The sequence below is a fragment of the Triplophysa rosa genome, linkage group LG15, assembly GCF_024868665.1.
Source record: "Triplophysa rosa linkage group LG15, Trosa_1v2, whole genome shotgun sequence".
Classification (NCBI taxonomy): Eukaryota; Metazoa; Chordata; class Actinopteri; order Cypriniformes; family Nemacheilidae; genus Triplophysa; species Triplophysa rosa.
In genome coordinates, this window is record NC_079904.1 from 8,361,736 (window position 1) to 8,380,254 (window position 18,519).

At 40.5% G+C, this 18,519-nt stretch overlaps 3 protein-coding genes across 13 annotated transcripts in view; 2 read left to right on the forward strand and 1 right to left on the reverse strand.

Annotated features, from left to right (window-relative positions):
- The window catches only part of sash1a (SAM and SH3 domain containing 1a), a 433,329-nt gene that overhangs the window by 110,353 nt on the left and 304,457 nt on the right, over window positions 1-18,519 (forward strand). The gene's annotated exons all lie outside the window — the stretch shown is intronic.
- LOC130565400 (uncharacterized) overlaps window positions 1-18,519 on the forward strand; it is a 24,578-nt gene continuing 6,059 nt past the window's right edge. For 4 of the 5 annotated variants that reach the window (XM_057352064.1, XM_057352068.1, XM_057352066.1 and 1 more), the window contains exon 1: window positions 17,294-17,408. The gene's annotated coding sequence lies outside the window, so the exon portion shown is untranslated. Of the gene's footprint in view, window positions 224-17,293; window positions 17,409-18,519 lie in introns of those variants that run through there. The other variant, XM_057352067.1, reaches the window with a different exon arrangement.
- slc34a2b (solute carrier family 34 member 2b) overlaps window positions 14,532-18,519 on the reverse strand; it is an 18,323-nt gene continuing 14,335 nt past the window's right edge. The window contains exons 10-12 of one of the 3 annotated variants that reach the window (XM_057352059.1): window positions 18,093-18,209; window positions 17,726-17,824; window positions 14,532-17,546 (exon numbers count right to left, since the gene is read on the reverse strand). In XM_057352059.1, the coding sequence (XP_057208042.1) occupies window positions 17,125-17,546; window positions 17,726-17,824; window positions 18,093-18,209 (638 nt within the window). In that variant the 3' untranslated portion in view covers window positions 14,532-17,124. Of the gene's footprint in view, window positions 17,547-17,699; window positions 17,825-18,092; window positions 18,210-18,519 lie in introns of all 3 variants that reach the window. The other 2 variants (XM_057352058.1, XM_057352061.1) reach the window with 2 other exon arrangements.

An 18,519-nucleotide genomic window follows, 5' to 3' on the forward strand; every position in this document is an offset into this window, starting at 1 on the left:
TTTTAATGGACGTGCCGCATTGAAGACTTGTAAGTAAACGCCCACTGCTATGATTGGATAGCAGTTTGCGTAGTAAACTTAGTTGGAGCCTTCTGTGAATTTGATAAAACACGTAACGTTAGGTTACACATTATCAGGACACATCAAGCGTTCTCTAACAAAGCAATAGTGACGCATAGTGGAAATATATTGTCACGGGTGGAGTGAGAATACGAACACAAAGGTAAGGTTTCAACAACTTTTCTGCGGAAGATGGTTTATTGACAAGTGAATGAATGAATGAATGAATGAATGGTGCTTGTTGTCTGTGATTCTTGGGTGTCCTCGTGAGAGTGTATGCGTCGTGCTCAGTGGTGGGAGTTGAGGGTTAGTTGCTGGTCTCTGCAAGGAATAGCAAAGACCACCGTTACTGCGTTCAGTCATTCGGAGATGATACTCCCCTTTTTCTTTTCCTGAGCTGCTTATATGAGCCGCTGTTGATTGAGACCAGCTGCCGTCGCTCAGCTCGTGATTGTGAGCAGACGAGTGGTTTCCATGGCGACGCTCTCCTGGCTTTGGGTATGGAGCGAAAATTGTGCCTAAACTTAACAAACAAATCCAGCGTTTTGCAAACAAACGCAACCTTTTTTGCAAAAGAAACTAAACTCTGAAACAAACAGAAAGCGTTTTACAAATACATAATGCAATTCGAGAGGAAATGCGAAGGAGTAACATATAAATGTACTGTGTTTAAGTCTCACCTTTTTATGAGATTCTCTCAGCTTGATTTTCTCACAAATGTGACCGTCCAGATTTTCTCACAAATGTGACCGTGCAGATTTTCTCACAAATGTGACCGTGCAGATTTTCTCACAAATGTGACGTCCAGATTTTCTCACAAATGTGACCGTGCAGATTTTCTCGGCTCGCCACAATATTTTACTCACATAAGATTGCTGCGCCATTCCTGTATGGCGTTATTTTAATGACAAATGTCGCGAGCGCATTATTACAAGGCGAGAGCGCATTCTTGTAATACGAGCGCGGAAATCTCTCTGCTCACACGCCGATTTCCTTTGCTCTTGCACAAAACTGGACGCGCGCTTTCAATTATACGCTGCTCTCTTATGAATTTTCTCTCCTCTCGCTCAGTGAGCGTGTGCGCACTCAAAATGCGTGCCGTGCGTCCACGAATCCTTTGGTACTCTTGCTCTCGAGAGGTCCTCCTGTGTGTTCCAGGCATTATAGGCTGTCAAAAGTAGTCAACCAATCAGGGACAGGCTTCCATGGCGGGCCAATGAAAACGCGACCTCTTACATGGCATCTTATTGGTTGAAAGTGACTTAGTTGAAAGTGATAGTTAAGAGGTCGCATTTTCATTGGCCTGCCGTGGAAGCCCATCCCTGATTGGTTGACTACTTTAGACAGCCTATAATGCCTGGAACACACAGGAGGACCTCTCGAGAGCAAGAGTACCAAAGGATTCGTGGACGCACGGCGTGCATTTTGAGTGCGCACACGCTCACTGAGCGAGAGGAGAGAAAATTCATAAGAGAGCAGCATATAATTGAAAGCGCACGTCCAGTTTTGTGCATGAGCAAAGGAAATCGGTGTGCGAGCGGAGAGATTCGTGCGCTCCTATTACTAGAATGCGCTCTCGCCTTGTAATAATGTGCTCGCAACATTTGTCATTAAAATAACGCCATATTCCTGTTGGATCCAATATTGACAGCACAGCACTGCTTTTTAATTTGAGTATCTCCGCAAATCTAGTGCCTTGTTCACAAAGGAATCCACGGTGAAATGAAGCGAACAAACGCTCAATGTTTCACCCACGTGAGCAGGAACGTACTTAAAAATAAACCACGCATTCCTAATATCAGAATCCGACGGAAGCGATTGTGTTCTTCCACAACCAGGCGCTGCACAATGTTGCGTGTTTGTTGCTTGGTAGCTCTAAATAAAAATAACAGTGAAAGAAAATCCTCACTTTTGCACATATGACACGGGGCTAGCCGCTCTCGAGGGCCCTTCACTAAAGTGACAGGGTTGCTAGATCGTCACAGAAAAAATAAGCAAATAAAGACCAGACAAAAACAAACCTTAAAATGCAAATTGTTTATATATTTTCTAAGACCAAAAATTCTTGAAATCTGCAACAGACCATTTATTAAGACCTAAGTGCCGAGGCTTTTTGATCTAAGACCAAACAACAAGCATAAAAGCGCTTATTAATAACAAACATGGCAACACAGCAAAAGAGCGTTGTGTGATGTAGCCTTCCGAGCATAAACAGCGGTTTAGTTTAAACTGACGGAAAAAAACGAATGTTTAGCTTAAAAATATGTCGCTATGGTTACCAGTTTGTCAATCATCACAAATGCGGGAGTGTGTGTACTATGTGTGGCTAAAGTCATTCGCGAACCAGTGGGCGGGGCTAGAAGTAGTCGTTGATATTTTTCTGTGGAGGCTGTGTTCAACCTATCTATGACAGATAGGTGCAATTCCAGGACCTGCTGTTCGCTGGGCCTCGTGTCAATAACAGTTGTAATTTCAGTAACAAGGGTGTTTTCAGTTCTGACACTTACAGGATGTTCGCTTGAATACGATTCCCTCTTATACAACAAAAGGTCTTAATTCATCGCCCCTTCAAGCAAAAGCAGGGGCGTAGCTACATGGTGGCCACGGCTACCCCTGAATGATGGATGGCTGTTGGGTCTCGGGGTTAACCGCCTGCCTTTCCCTCACTGTGTCTGTGGCTTTGTTTTGATTGCCGCCACACGCTCATTGTCTGTGTGTATGTGTCCCGCCCTTCTCGACTCTTCACTCATTCCCCATAATTAATGCTTATTTCTCTCACCTGGTTCTCGTTTACTTCAACCTATTTATGCCTCCTAGTTTCTTTTCCCCGTGTGCGATCGTCATTCGATGTTAATTAATTCGATGTGCCCCGGATCCTCGCCTGCCACCCGAGCATCCAGCGACCCGGCGCCTCGATTCTTCACCCGATATGATGTCATACGCTGACGCACTGACGCAAACAGTCTGAGAGCTATTAGCTGAACAGCTGCTAACCTCTTCGCTTCGTGACAGTGTACTGTCTGTGTACCATGGAAGTTCATCGCGAGCAGAAGGATCAGGGTAGGGTTGCACCAGCCATTCGTAAGTTCTTTCTTAAACATGAACGTATAGTCCACACTAGAGGCTTAGTAACTACTACTAGCTAGTTTGTAACTAAATCTGTATGTTATTCGGTTGCACCATTTGGTCTTAAGGCAGAACGTAGCTAATTTGTAAGCTCTCCGTAAAGTAACGCGTAGTCGCATAATATGACGTTCAGTCCAATAGAATAAATTTGTGAGAAAAAGTTGTGTTGAAATGTTGTGAATTTCAAAACATTTTTGATTTAAACTTATTTTACTTCACATAATAACGGTAAAAACAGTATATAGAATACTACCTTTCGTGAATAACATATTTAAAAGTAGATTAATAAACAAATGCTGTTTAAAACAATACTGCCTACTTAATGCAATAATAAATGGCATGCAATATGGGTGATTTCATTTTACTGCCAACCGCCAATTAAATAAAAAGAAGATTATTTCATTTTGACGTGCACAACACAGGCAGATATACACAAACGGAGGCGCGCTAGGACGGTTCGTGTTAGAGCAGTCAAAAATTAAATGTCATCACATAATGTTCTCTATTTTAAAAGGTAAGTGACTGTAAATGTCAGCATTATCATGTGTGTAAATCATTGAAGAATGTCGAGTGAAACAAGAGCTTATTCCGTTAGGAGGCTTCCGTAAATATTTAGTTTGTACTAGGGCTGTCAATCGATTAAAATATTTAATCGCGATTAATCGCATGATTGTAATGTGATTAATCGCACATTTTTTTCTGTTATAAATGTACCTTAAATGAATACTTTTCAAGTTTTTAATACTCTAATTAACATGGGCATGGACAAATATTGCTTTATGCAAATGTATATTGTTTATTATTAGTGAAACCATACTCAACATAGAGCATGAAGACTAGACATGTTTCAAAGGTCATAGATGTTTTTCAAAGAACTTGTACATGTCTATTAAACGCATGAAAAAAACTGGAAAAACACAGGTTCCCATTACTTCTTTCTTTGCACTGAGCTATTTACTTACACAAGCATGTTTACATTTTTGCAACTGTGATAGCTCGGTGGAGGCTGTGTGCAATGCAAGGCATATGTTCGAACGGAAGCTGCGGCAATCATGTTGCGTGCACTATCGGTGGTCAGTGGGCTAATTTTGAATTCAATATTCCACTGTCTGGCTACCTGCAGAAAGTGCTCAGCGCAAATGTCAGCATAGTGCCTCTCGTCTGTCTTCATGACGGTCAAAGCGTACGACCGTAGTTTCCAGTGTGTGTCAAAATAATGAGCCGTGACCCCCAGGTAGCTATGGTTACTGAGGGAAGTCCAGTAATCTCTGGTGAGCGCAACCGTGTTTGTCTGTCTTATCGCCTCCTCGACTTTCGCTTTCTGCTCTTCGTAAGAGTCGTGAATCTTGCTTGTAACAGTGCCTCTCAAAGGTAGTTCATATGTGTAATCGTTGCGAATAATTTCAAGTAGACCCTCGTCCTCCACTACATTAACTGGCCTACATGCTGTAGCCACCCATTTAGCTATCGATGTGGTGAGTCTGTTGCTTGTGGAGTTGTCCATCCGTCTCTGCTGAAAACAATCTAGTGTGGTCTGCCGCGAGGAGGAGAGCTCTCTGCATCAGTTGTATGCTTCGCCATCAAGTGATATTTTAAACTCGACGTGCTGCGGTGATAACTTAATTCACATCGACAATAAATGCAGATCACTTTAGTCTTGTCGACAGAACCATCAGACATCGTTTTATATATGAATTTTACGTTCAGAAGACCTATTTATTTCTCCATTTCTGTTTGCTGCTGCATCGTTTACTTTCTCAAACTACGGGCAAGGCCAAGGGTGAAACAGAAAATGTGCGCTGCGTTAATCGCACGTTAATAAAATTAGTGCCGTTAAAAGGAATTTGTGCTAACGTGTGTATTAACGCGTTAATTTTGACAGCCCTAGTTTATACTTAACATTTCGCTTCAACTAAGTTAAATGGTGCAACTCAGAAATATTTTGTAGTGCGTAAGTTGTAACTTAATGCCCGTTTAAGTCAAAACTACAGTAGGCTAAGTTGTAACTTATGCACAGCTGGTGCAGCGGGCTCCAGGTCAGTAAAATCAGTCTTGTTTAACTGGATTTCTTTCATTAATTATATTTTCGCAAAAGTTTAAGTTGGGGTACTGCAATGTTTATTTTCTATAAAAACTAACTTACTGCAAATGATAGCTAGCAAATTATTTTAAAATAATGTTAGCACATGAAAGCATTGCAAATAAATTGTTTACTTTACGTTCTTTGTGTTTGTTTATGACCAGCAAACTATGTGTAATGAAGAATTGGTGTAAATTAGAGTAGAAGTTAAAGAATTTCTGTCTGTAAGGACTTTTTGGTCACTCTAATAAAATCACTGGGTCTTACCTGGCCACCTCTAAAAAAAAGTTTTGGCTACGCCCCTGAGCAAAGGCAAAAAAATGAATACATACTGCTTATTACACTGAATAAATACCATATGTCCCCACTCTCTATCATTATAGCTTACCATGAAATGAAGGTTAAATCCTTCATCTATGCTTTAAACTTTTTTATTAAAAATCTATATTTCAGCTATATTACACATTTGTAGTCATGTCGCCATCTTTTTATACGCAGTCCTGTTACCCTAACACACCCTCACCTCTGAAAACCTGAAAACGTTCCACAAGACGCCCAGGCTAACTTGGTAACCCTTCATTCGGGAGGGGCAGAAAAAGCGGGCCAAGCCCTTATCCCCAGATTCAGGTCTGCTGAGTATAGCCAGGGATTGGAAAATGCGAGTTGATTTAAACCGCAGAATTACTTTCCCCTTGGTAATCGCAGCGACCAACCTGTGGCCGGACATGGTTCTGTGGTCCAGCTCCAGTAGGATAGTCATCATAGTTGAGTTGACTGTACCTTGGGAAGAGGCCATTGTTGAAGAATTTGAAAGAAAGAATCTCCGGCATGCCAACTTGGCAGCTGAGGCTGAAGATCGGGGCTGGACAGCGAAAGTGTTCCCGGTGGAAGTGGGCTGCAGGGGCTTTGTTTCCAATTCCACTAGAAGGCTGCTTAAGGAAGTGGGGGTCAGATGACAGGCCCAACGGATGATAGTCAAAGAACTTGACACTGTTGCTGAGAGAAGCAGCCACTGGCTGTGGTTGAAACGGGAGGACGCAATATGGGCTGCCAGTGTAACAATGCAACACACACCCAGGTCTGATCAACCTGCGGTGGGCCTCCCTTGGCTGAGGGTGTCTTGTGGTGAAAGGCCGAAACACCCAATGAGGCTGAGGTGCACAAATGACGATGTGTTGCATTATTGGGAACCATACTGTGACGAGGGAGGCGTGACGAGAGCCGTGGGAGGAATGACGCCCAGCTGACACTCATTATCAATCGCGTCCCGGCCTCGCTTCTTCCTCCCACGGCTCTCGTCACGCCTCCCTCGTCACACATACAAAGGGCATTATCAGCAGCACCTTACCAAAAGGCATCTTTCACCCTGGATAACGGATGTGATGAAAGTGGGATCGGACAAGAGCAAGGAAAAGTAAGTAAATATGCAATGTATATCTGTAATCATATATCCCCCAAACACAGAGGATGCCTACCCGACCTCCTTTCCTCTGTTCATATTCTTGACTGCTCCCCCTGTCATGCATAGGGCATGGGAAATGTCCTATTGGGCAGTTAAACTGTTCTGAAATAGTGGGATTATAACACCTAGTCCTATTAAGCGAATCTAAATTTAGACCAGAACGTTTCATCATCTTGGTCTTCTGAGGGACAGGTGAATAACACAAGTTAATTTTCTAAGTTTTTATCTTTTATGATATTTTAGCTAACTGGAAAGGGTCAATCTCAACATACCGTCTTGTACCTGAATTATTTATTGGAAGTTAAATCTTTAAAAAAAGGGTGGCAAATTATTACAATTTGCTCAATATCGTCATGTTATGAGCATGCTCGCCATGTGGCTTTATTTCATGTTTTTGTTAATTTTATGCTAAAAACTCACTCCTGTTACATTCACACTTCTAAAAATAAAAGTGCTTAAAGGGTTCCATATAGAAGAACCATTTTTGGTTCTTCAAAGAACCATTTAGTCAAAGGTTCTATAAAGAACCATCTCTTTTTTTTACCTTTTTTATAATCTGAAGAATCTTTTGTGAAACAGAAAGGTTCTTCGGATCTCAAAGGAGATCTTTATCTTTATTTGAACCATTTAGACAAAAAAGGTTCTTCTATTGCATCGTGAAGCACCTTTATTTTTAAGAGTGCGATCCTGTTACAAAAATACACCCATCTTACATTTAAAAACTATGTGAAAATAAAAGAGTTTTCTGAGATAGATCAATACACATTTTAGATGAAAAAAAAGTTTTATTTTGTCATGTTTCATTCAGCAAATGGCACCCATTCCAAAAACATGTGCATGCTTGTATTCTGGAAGGTGAACTTGTGCACGATTACAATTTACATTTTTTGCTATAAAAACATAACATCTTACAAAATTAATGTGTAACAAAATCTGACATTGGGATTATATTGTTGCAATTAGGCCTACTTGAGATGCCAAGTATAAAGCCAAACTAATTATATTTTTGTTTACCACTTTTGGTTACACACTGAAGATCGACCCAATACAGTTCACAAATAGTTCTGTAGTAAAATGTATGTTTTTATTGAATATTTTGAATGTTCTTGTGTATCCTCTTGCAAAACAGCTTTAGCCCACTGGGGGGCCATGAAGAACTGAAGTTTAGTAATGAAGTAAAAGGCATATCTGAATGATTGGTGGACAGTTGCCCAGATGTGCTTTGCTGTAGCCAAATAAATACCAAAGTATCAAATACAAGAAACTGTTCATTATTAGTGGTGGCAGTCCTGATTTTTTTCTGGATGTTACATTATTTCAATACATGAAGGTTTTTATGGCTTCATGAATGTACAAACCCGATTCCAAAAAAGTTGGGACACTGTACAAATTGTGAATAAAAAAGGAATGCAATAATTTACGAATCTCATAAACTTATATTTTATTCACAATAGAATATAGATAACATATCAAATGTTGAAAGTGAGACATTTTGAAATGTCATGCCAAATATTGGCTCATTTTGGATTTCATGAGAGCTACACATTCCAAAAAAGTTGGGACAGGTAGCAATAAGAGGCTGGAAAAGTTAAATGTACATATAAGGAACAGCTGGAGGACCAATTTGCAACTTATTAGGTCAATTGGCAACATGATTGGGTATAAAAAGAGCCTCTCAGAGTGGCAGTGTCTCTCAGAAGTCAAGATGGGCAGAGGATCACCAATTCCCCCAAAGCTGCGGCGAAAAATAGTGGAGCAATATCAGAAAGGAGTTTCTCAGAGAAAAATTGCAAAGAGTTTGAAGTTATCATCATCTACAGTGCATAATATAATCCAAAGATTCAGAGAATCTGGAACAATCTCTGTGCATAAGGGTCAAGGCCGGAAAACCATACTGGATGCCCGTGATCTTCGGGCCCTTAGACGGCACTGCATCACATACAGGAATGATACTGTAATGGAAATCACAACATGGGCTCAGGAATACTTCCAGAAAACATTGTCGGTGAACACAATCCACCGTGCCATTCGCCGTTGCCGGCTAAAACTCTATAGGTCAAAAAAGAAGCCATATCTAAACATGATCCAGAAGCGCAGGCGTTTTCTCTGGGCCAAGGCTCATTTAAAATGGACTGTGGCAAAGTGGAAAACTGTTCTGTGGTCAGACGAATCAAAATTTGAAGTTCTTTTTGGAAAACTGGGACGCCATGTCTTCCGGACTAAAGAGGACAAGGACAACCCAAGTTTTTATCAGCGCTCAATTCAGAAGCCTGCATCTCTGATGGTATGGGGTTGCATGAGTGCGTGTGGCATGGGCAGCTTACACATCTGGAAAGGCACCATCAATGCTGAAAGGTATATCCAAGTTCTAGAACAACATATGCTCCCATCCAGACGTCGTCTCTTTCAGGGAAGACCTTGCATTTTCCAACATGACAATGCCAGACCACATACTGCATCAATTACAACATCATGGCTGCGTAGAAGAAGGATCCGGGTACTGAAATGGCCAGCCTGCAGTCCAGATCTTTCACCCATAGAAAACATTTGGCGCATCATAAAGAGGAAGATGCGAAAAAAGAAGACCTAAGACAGTCGAGCAACTAGAAGCCTGTATTAGACAAGAATGGGACAACATTCCTATTCCTAAACTTGAGCAACTTGTCTCCTCAGTCCCCAGACGTTTGCAGACTGTTATAAAAAGAAGAGGGGATGCCACACAGTGGTAAACATGGCCTTGTCCCAAATTTTTTGAGATGTGTTGATGCCATGAAATTTAAAATCAACTTATTTTTCCCTTAAAATGATACATTCTCTAAGTTTAAACATTTGATATGTCATCTATGTTGTATTCTGAATAAAATATTGAAATTTAAAACTTCCACATCATTGCATTCTGTTTTTATTCACAATTTGTACAGTGTCCCAACTTTTTTGGAATCGGGTTTGTAGAAGAAACTTCCTCCACAGAGAAGAGCCAGAGCCCCAGCCCCCATCATGTGCACATTCTACAGAGGCACCATCGAGAGCCTTCTGACTGGCTGCATCACTGTGTGGTATGGAGCCGCGCGTCCTGCCGCAATACCCTCCAACGCATAGTGAGAGCAACTGAGAAGATCATTGGTGTCTCTCTCCCCCCCAGGACATTTAGGGAACCCGTCTCACCCGCAAAGCCATCTGCATTACAGGCGATCCCACCCACCCGACACACAGCTTCTTCAGGCTGCTGCCATCAGGACCAGCAGACTAAAGGAGAGCTTCATCCACCAGGCAGTAAGGAAGCTAAACTCCGTCCCGAGCCATTTCCCCCTCCCCTCTCTTGCCCCATGCACCACTGAACTCTGGCCTCATCCGCAGGTCCTTCCACTCCCAACCCCCCCATCACAACATACACTGACCCGCACTAGTCACTTTATGCAGCATTGGACTGCCCCTCTTCAACTACCTTTTCTGACAGGTTAAACAAAGCCTGCTCTCTTTGTCACTTTAAACAGACTAATAAGCTCTTTGCACTGTCTTACATCTGCACTGTTGTATATTTCACTGGTTTGCACTCTATCTGCCATTACCTATCTTCTTTTTCTTTTTTTAATATCCTTGCTGGACATGTGGCAGAATTGGCAATAAAGCAGACTTTGACTTTGAGAAACATTAAAGTGCAAGAGACAACAGCTTTAAAAATGGGGTAGCCAATATGATATCTGGTGTGTTATCACTTATCCTGATAATCATTTGATAGTGTGTTCTGACAGCACTGATAATGTGTTCAGGAATTGGGTCTTGAGAAAAACATGTTTTTTTTCAAACACACAGAATAGTATGACAGAATCTACTGTAAAGTCCATAAGCTTCACTTTGTTTTGAAAGGTGGTCAGAATTTAAACGTGGGGCAGTTTATTCACATTTTCTGCATACCATCCCATGTCTTGCGTTCTGATGTTTTTATAGACAGCCCTTATAAGTAAATTAACTTGAGGGACTGTAACAAACTATACGTCATTAGAAAAGACCTTTTCTAAGGCTGTGGGTGAAAGCACATGATTACCTACACTGTCTTAAACAACAGTGTCTGCATCACAGAGATAGATAGAAATAGCTCATTCAAAGGTAATAAAAACATAACGCTTCATTAAGGCCTTTATACACCTCTGAACACAGTTACTGTATATTATATTGCATTTCTGTCTATATGTCATCCTAAAAAATACACACAGCACCTTTAACAACACGAGCAAATTATTTTCACAGTTCAGAGCACTGTCACAGTATGTGATTGCAGGTGTAGAGACAGTCAAGCTGTAAATAAATGTTTTCAGGTAATAACATAACAAAATGTCATGTTTTCTGGCCTCCTCTGTACAAGTGTGAAAGATGATAATATTCCTAATAATTGTATTTATCTCTAAATAATGGTTTGGTTTATGGTTCTCTTAAAAGCAAATCAAGTGTTTTTTGCAGATGTGTACATCTTATGTGTACATATTATTGGGAAAAGGCAGGTATACATTTAACAAAAAACCTTCCTACTACAGCAAGTCACTTGAATACATTGACATTGTTTCAATGGGGGGCAAGGTGTTTGGTAAAAAATGATTCTGTGTCGTAGTAGATTTCATGAAATGAATTGAGTAAACTTTACTTAATACAATTGTGTTCTTGTTTTTTTTTAACCAAAATCTAAGTTAAAATTATAGAAAATATCTCGGAAATCAAAATGCAAAAAATATTTGGGTGAATTAAACTTAATTTTATCATGTTCAACCCACTTAAAGGTGCAGTTAGTAACAATTTTGCAGTAAAATATCCAAAAACCACTAGGCTAGTGTTATATATTTTGTTCAGCTGAGTAATTACAATATCTCAAATGTTTCCAACTACTTGTAAATCATGAGAAAATCGCCCTTCTAAACAGTGACGGGGCTGTGCAGTCGCCTGTCAATGGCGTCATATCCGTGTTACCCCTCTGTTACCGCCTTTACTGAGGTAGAAACCGCATGAAAACAGTGTGGTGGACAAATGCGGAAGTAGTCTCTAGCGTCTAACAAGCCACTAGCTTGTTTCGAGCAGTCATTTATTTATGGACCACAATTATTCGCAACATTTATAAAACTTTACCTCATCTGCAAACATGATTTCTCATTCCCTTCTGATTGATGACCATCAGCGGTGGAGTTGAAGACAACAGATCCCATCATTCCATGCTCATTCACAGCGTAATCAAGCTACGGCATTGTTGTTGTTTTGCTCGTGCACCCTCAAGCGGCGGTTTTTACAAACTGTTGTATAAACGATAGAAGACTACTTTAATTACTTTACTAATTATTTTGTGGTGGGACTACATGAATTATTTTAGTTAATTTCACTAACTGAGCAGTGCATTTAGAGTTCCCAGCATGCTTTGCATGAGACAGCATTAGGAGAGTCATTTTTGTGAAAAAGTGCTATTTTATGTGCTTTACAATTAAATGAAAGACTTGATAGTGTTTATTGTTCAGTTGTCTTTACGATTTAGAAGAGATTCTGTTTGTATTTTTGAGTTTCGTGGTTATCGTTCAGAAGAGTGGTGCTTGTGCTTAGGTTATGGGAGAGCTCATGATGTGTGTTTTTTACTCAGTGAACAGTAATGGTGCTAATGCCAGTACTGTGAGACAACTCTCAGCTTACAGTGAGGGAAATAAGTATTTGATCCCCTGCTGATTTTGTAAGTTTGCCTACTTACAAACAAATGAAGGGTCTATAATTTTTATGGTGGGTTTATTTTAACTGATAGACACAGAATATTTAAAAAAATCAGGGGAAAAAAATGTTATATAAAGGTTATAAATTGATTTGCATTTCAGTCAGTGAAATAAGTATTTGATCCCCTACCAACTAGCAAGAATTCTGGCTCCACAGATTGGTTATGTGCCTATATGGACCACAGATTAGTCCTGTCACTTTAAGAAAGTACTCCTAAATCAGCTTGTTATGTATATAAAAGATGCCTGCCAACAGAATCTGTATCTTCCAGTTCAACCTCTCCAACACCATGGTCCAGACCAAATAGGTTTTAAAGGATGTCAGCGACAAGATTGGAGACCTGCACAAACCTTGAATAGGCTACAGACAGAAGCTTGGTGAGAAGGAGACAACTGTTGGTGTGATTATTTGGAAATAGAAGATATACAAAATAACTATCAAATGCCCTTGTTCTGGAGCTCCCTGCAATATTTCCCCAATGGGGTAAAGATGATCATGAGAAATGTTAAAGATCAGCCCAGAACTACACGGAAGAAGCCTGTTAATGATTTCAAGACAGTTGGGAACACAGTTAGCAAGCAAAACATTGGTAACACATTGGTAACACGCTATGCCACAGTAGACTGAAATCCTGAAGCACCCGCAAGGTCCTCCTGCCCAAGAAGGCCCGCCTGGCTCGTCTTAAGTTTGACAATGAACATAAAAATGATTCAGAAAAGGCTTTGGCGAAAGTGCTGGCACTGCTGTGAGACCAAAATGGACTCCTGTGTTTGGAGGGAGAGAAATGCTGACTATGAGCCCAAGAACATCATGTCTACAGAGAAGCACAGTGTTGGAAACATTCTGCTTTAGGGCTTTTTCTCTGCTACAGGTATACAGGATGACTTCACCGCATTGAGGGGCTGAGGGACGGGCCCATGTACCGTAAAATCTTGGACGAGAACCTCCTCCCCTTAACTAGGTCACTGAAGATGGGTCATGGATGAGCCTTTAACATGACAAAGACGCAAAACATATTGCCAAGACAACCAAATAGTGGCTTAAGGAGAAGCACATTAAATGTCCTAGCCAGTCTCTAGACCCTAGTCCTATAGAACCTCTGTGAAGGAGGCTAAAACTCCAATTTGCTGAACGACAGCCAAGAAACCTTAAAGATTGACAGAGGAGTGGACTAAATGTATCCGGACACATGTGCAAACCTGGTGACCAACTATCAGAAATGTCTGACCTCTGTGCTTGCCAACAAGGGTTTCTCCACAAAGTACAAAGTTATGTTTTGCTTGGGGATCAAATACTTATTTCACTGACTGAAATGCAAATCAATTTATAACCTTTATATAACATTTTTTTCCCCTGATTTTTTTTAATATTCTGTGTCTATCAGTTAAAATAAACCCACCATAAAAATTATAGACCCTTCATTTGTTTGTAAGTAGGCAAACTTACAAAATCAGCAGGGGATCAAATACTTATTTCCCTCACTGTACTTGTACATCAGATATATTCTTAACAATAATAAATGTTAAACTGAAGTTAAAAAAGATCAAGAAGATAACTCCAATGCTCAAATTAGTATTTCTTCTTGATTTGTTCAAGTTTATCATGTGACATTTGCTTAAATAATTGAGGTATTTTACATGATTTATTTGCAGATGGTCTTCTGCGAACTTTAGAAGTCTGACAGAAGGGTCCTGGGCAGTGCAGTCATTTGTGTACAGGGAGAAGAGCAGTGGGGAGAGAATGCACCCCTGGGGGGCACCAGTGCTGATTGTGCGGGTGCTGGATGTGAGTTTCCCCATTCTCACTAACTGCTGCCTGTCTGTCAGAAAGCTGGTGATCCACTGACAGATAGAGCCAGGAACAGATAGCTGGGTTAACTTTGTCTGGAGCAGTGATGGGATGATGGTGTTGAAAGCAGAGCTGAAGTCCACAAACAGGATCCTCACATAGGTCCCTGGTCTATCCAGATGTTTCAGGACAAAATGCAGCCCCATGTTAACTGCATCCTCAACAGACCTGTTTGCTCTGTAGGCAAACTGCAAAGGGTCCAGAAAGGGTTCTGTGATGTCCTTCAGATAAGCCAGTACCAGTCTCTCGAATGACTTCATGACCACAGATGTGAGAGTGATGGGTCTGTAGTCATTCAGTACTGTGATTTTGGGTTTCTTTGGGATGGGGATTATGGTGGAGCGCTTGAAACAGGAAGGAACTGTGCACAGTTCCAGTGATCTGTTGAAGATCTGTGAGAAGATGAAGGCCAGTTGAATAGCACAGCTTTTAAGACAGGCTGGGGAGATACCATCTGGGCCTGGTGCTTTTCTTGTCTTTTGTTTCCTAAAGACTCGGCACACATCCTCTTCAGTGATCTGAAGTGCAGGAGGTGGGGTGACTGAAGGTGATAGGTGTTGTGTAGAGAGAATGTCAGAGTTGGTGTGAGGTGTAAAGTTAGCATTTTCAAATCTGCAGTAAAAGTCATTCAGATCATTGACCAGGTGTTGATTGCCTGCAAAATTGGGGGATGGTGGCTTGTAGTTGGTGATGTCTTTAAGGCCTTTCCACACAGAAGCAGGGTCATTGGCTGAAAACCGGTTTTCCAACTTTATAGAGTAGTTTCTCTTAGCCACTCTGATCTCCTTTGTCAATGTGTTCCTACCCTGCTTGTACAAGACTTTGTCCCCTTTTCTGTAGGCATCCTCCTTGTTTTGCTGAGAACCATGGTTTATCATTGTTGTATTTTAAGGAAGTCCTGGTAGGAATGCACAAATCCTCACAGAAACTGATGTATGATGTTACAGTCTCTGTGAGCTCGTCCAGATCGCTGGTAGCAGCTTCAAAAACACTCCAATTGGTGCACTCGAAACAGGCTTGTAAGGCCCGATCTGTTTCGTTGGTCCATCTTTTAACAGTCCTTACCATAGGTTTGGCAGCTTTTAGTTTCTGTTTAGTTTCTTAGTTTCTGGCCAAGGCTTTTGTCATCATGTATTATCATCATTCAGGTTGAATTTCAGCTTTAATGTTTTTTTTTAACAAAGCAGCTGATTTTCCATCACAACAGCAAAAAGCTGAGTCGTTTTCACTCCAAAATGGTAGAAATCGCAGGGCGTTGGTATTGCTATGGAACGTTCTATTAAGTTTCGCCTCTTGGTATCTATACTCTTTGTGCAGATGCAGGCCCACAGCGCAGCCAATCTTGATGGTAAGCGGGTCTTCCTATCGCTCGTCGGTTGACACGTGGGCAGGCTATTTCTTTCGCCTTGCAGTGAGAGTGCTTTTCCGAGAGAATTGCCCAGTAATGGACCAAGAAAAGTTGTTGCGTAACGGTTTTTCATGTTCGAAAAAAACTTTCCGAAACCTATATAAATCTTGGGGGAGTGTATTGAGAACAGAAATACTACGTAATTCGTCCAACTCGTTTTTTGACAAGTTGACCATGTCAAGCATGAGAACACAGCATGTTTAACATTAAGAAGTCAGAATGCATGAAACACCGTTGCACACCCCCTTTAAAAATATTTTGTGTAATATTGTCACCATAATCTTTTTTTTTTTTAAGTAAATAGTACCATAATTTAAATGAAAAAAAGTAAATATCTGTGTCATTTTTTTACAGTGTACCAACATTTTTCAAAATATCTTTTGTTTCACAGAAGAAAGGCTGTCATGCAAGTTTGAAATGACATGAGGATAATATGATTGAATGAGAGCCTTCAATAATATCCACTACAAAATACTCTCAAATAGTGCACTATATAGGGTATTGGGTGTGATTTCAGCTTTGAATATTAGACCAAGATCTGATATTTCCTGATGGAGACAGAAGGCTAATCAAGAAACTAGACTTAATATCGACGTCTTTGCCGAGACAAACAGTTCATTGAAGTGTCCAAAAAGCATACAACCAGACCTTTAAAAATTCTAAATTTTTATCTTTACAAATATCTTAAAACAAACATCTTTAAATAGTTAACACATAACATACAACACTTTTTGCAACATTACTATTAAGGGATTGCATTTTTCATGAGTTTGCTTAGCTGCAAACATAAAAGTCTATAAGTGAACACTGAATCTGAAACAACGGAAAAAAACAACTGAATATTCACATGTATACTGCACTCACTTCACATCAAAATGAGCCATTTCTGATTGTAAAAACCTCACTGTCAAACACAAATAGTACAAGTTGTCTAACCTTAATCATGTTCAATTTTATAAATGCGCAACTATTGTGATGTAATTAAAAGGAACTGCGATTTTTCAAGAGCTATAACATTTAATACATTTTAGCACCGAATTATTTAGCTGTTGTCAAAATAAAAATGAGTACCTCATAAAATAATTCTGACACGACGTGAATGCAACAATTAAAACCAAACAGTTACAAGCAGCTTCACTTTATAATTCAATAATCCGCAGAATCACATATTGCGCGACTCATGTTGTAAAGTAGTAATGGTTCTACTGTAGCCAGCCTGCATCAACTCAAAGTGCAATCATTAGAAGACGTTACAAAATATTACCACATTAAATTAATAACTATTGTCCATTTAAACATTACAAACTGGTTGCAAACACTTTCCCCTCATCTTCTATAGTGAGTGCTGGATTGTCATACACCTCTAAACTTTTGTCCTCTTTCATCTCGTCTTTTTCTTCATCATTGCAACACTTGCAGCAGAAGCAGCAGCGAGTTCTGCAGAAGGTCATGGCCAGCGTGACCTGTCTGTCCCAGGGTTTTAAGGAATGCAGCGGTTTGGGCAGGAAGTCCCAGCTGCGGAGGCATGAGGGCAGGAAACGCAGGCAGTGGCTCTGCATGATGTTCACCACAATCACAAAGACCAGCAGGACTACCACGGGCACGCCGACGCCCACCAAGACCTGCCACCCTGCGATGGAGAGGCCGAGGACCAACAGCGGGAAGAGGAAGAAGCACAAGAAGAGGTACAGGGCGGCGAACCAGCGGTACTTGGCCGTGCGGTTGCCCAAAGCTTTGGCCAATCGGATAGGGACACGGGTGATGGGAATGGGGTACCACAGTAAAATACCACAGATATTGAAGACAAAATGGCAGAGAGAAATCTGGAAAAAATACAGATGACATGAACTGTAATCCAAATATACAAGATGAAAATTTGTTGCGCTACGTCTGGTGTAGACACGGTGTTATATTGACTAAGGTTTTCTGAGGTTGTTTCGACAGAATAACGTGAGCCTGTTAACAAATTAACAAACCTGTAGCGAGTTAGCCAGTGTCTCACCTGGACTGGCCATAGCAGCTAGAATAGCTGTGGTTGTTGTGCCAATGTTGGAGCCCAGTGTAAGTGGATAAGCCCTTTCAATGCTAATAACACCAATACCTGAAGAGACAGGAAAAAAAAAACAGCATATCTTCATTTCATGAAGCATGCTAGCCTTGACTTGGGTTTGTTATTTAGATTTTCACTTTGCTAGTTACAAAGTTTCTAAAACAACATCTAAACTAAATCTAACTAAAATAAAACCTAATGTGTGACCTATAAGTATTTCATCAGTTTGCAGCAAAGTCTTTAAACAAATCTATAGTTGACAACAATGGTAACACCACAGCTATCTCGAGGTATGAAGGTCGAAGGTTTCTGTACTGACCGACAAGTGGAGTGATGGCAGAGGTGAAGACAGAGCTGCTCTGAACAATGAAGGTCATTCCAGCTCCAACAATCATGGCGAGGTAACCGGTCAACCAGCCGAAGGGGAAGGGGAAATCTGCCCAATCATATTAGAAAGGATTTGAACTGTATCAGTGTAAATGCTAGTGTGCTTATATGTCAAAATAAAATACAGTGATATACAAGAGACAGCACAAACACAGATAAACATATGACACTTATGCATCATTTATGTTACAAGCAGTGTAAGTTTCTTAAAAATAAATAAATAAATAATTCCCTACTGAATACATTGTAATATTGTATTTAAATTACAATTTTATTAAACAGTTCAAAAGGTAATGCATTACTCATTAATAACTGCTTCTCAAAAACAGTGGTGGACAGTATTCTCATGCATTTAACTA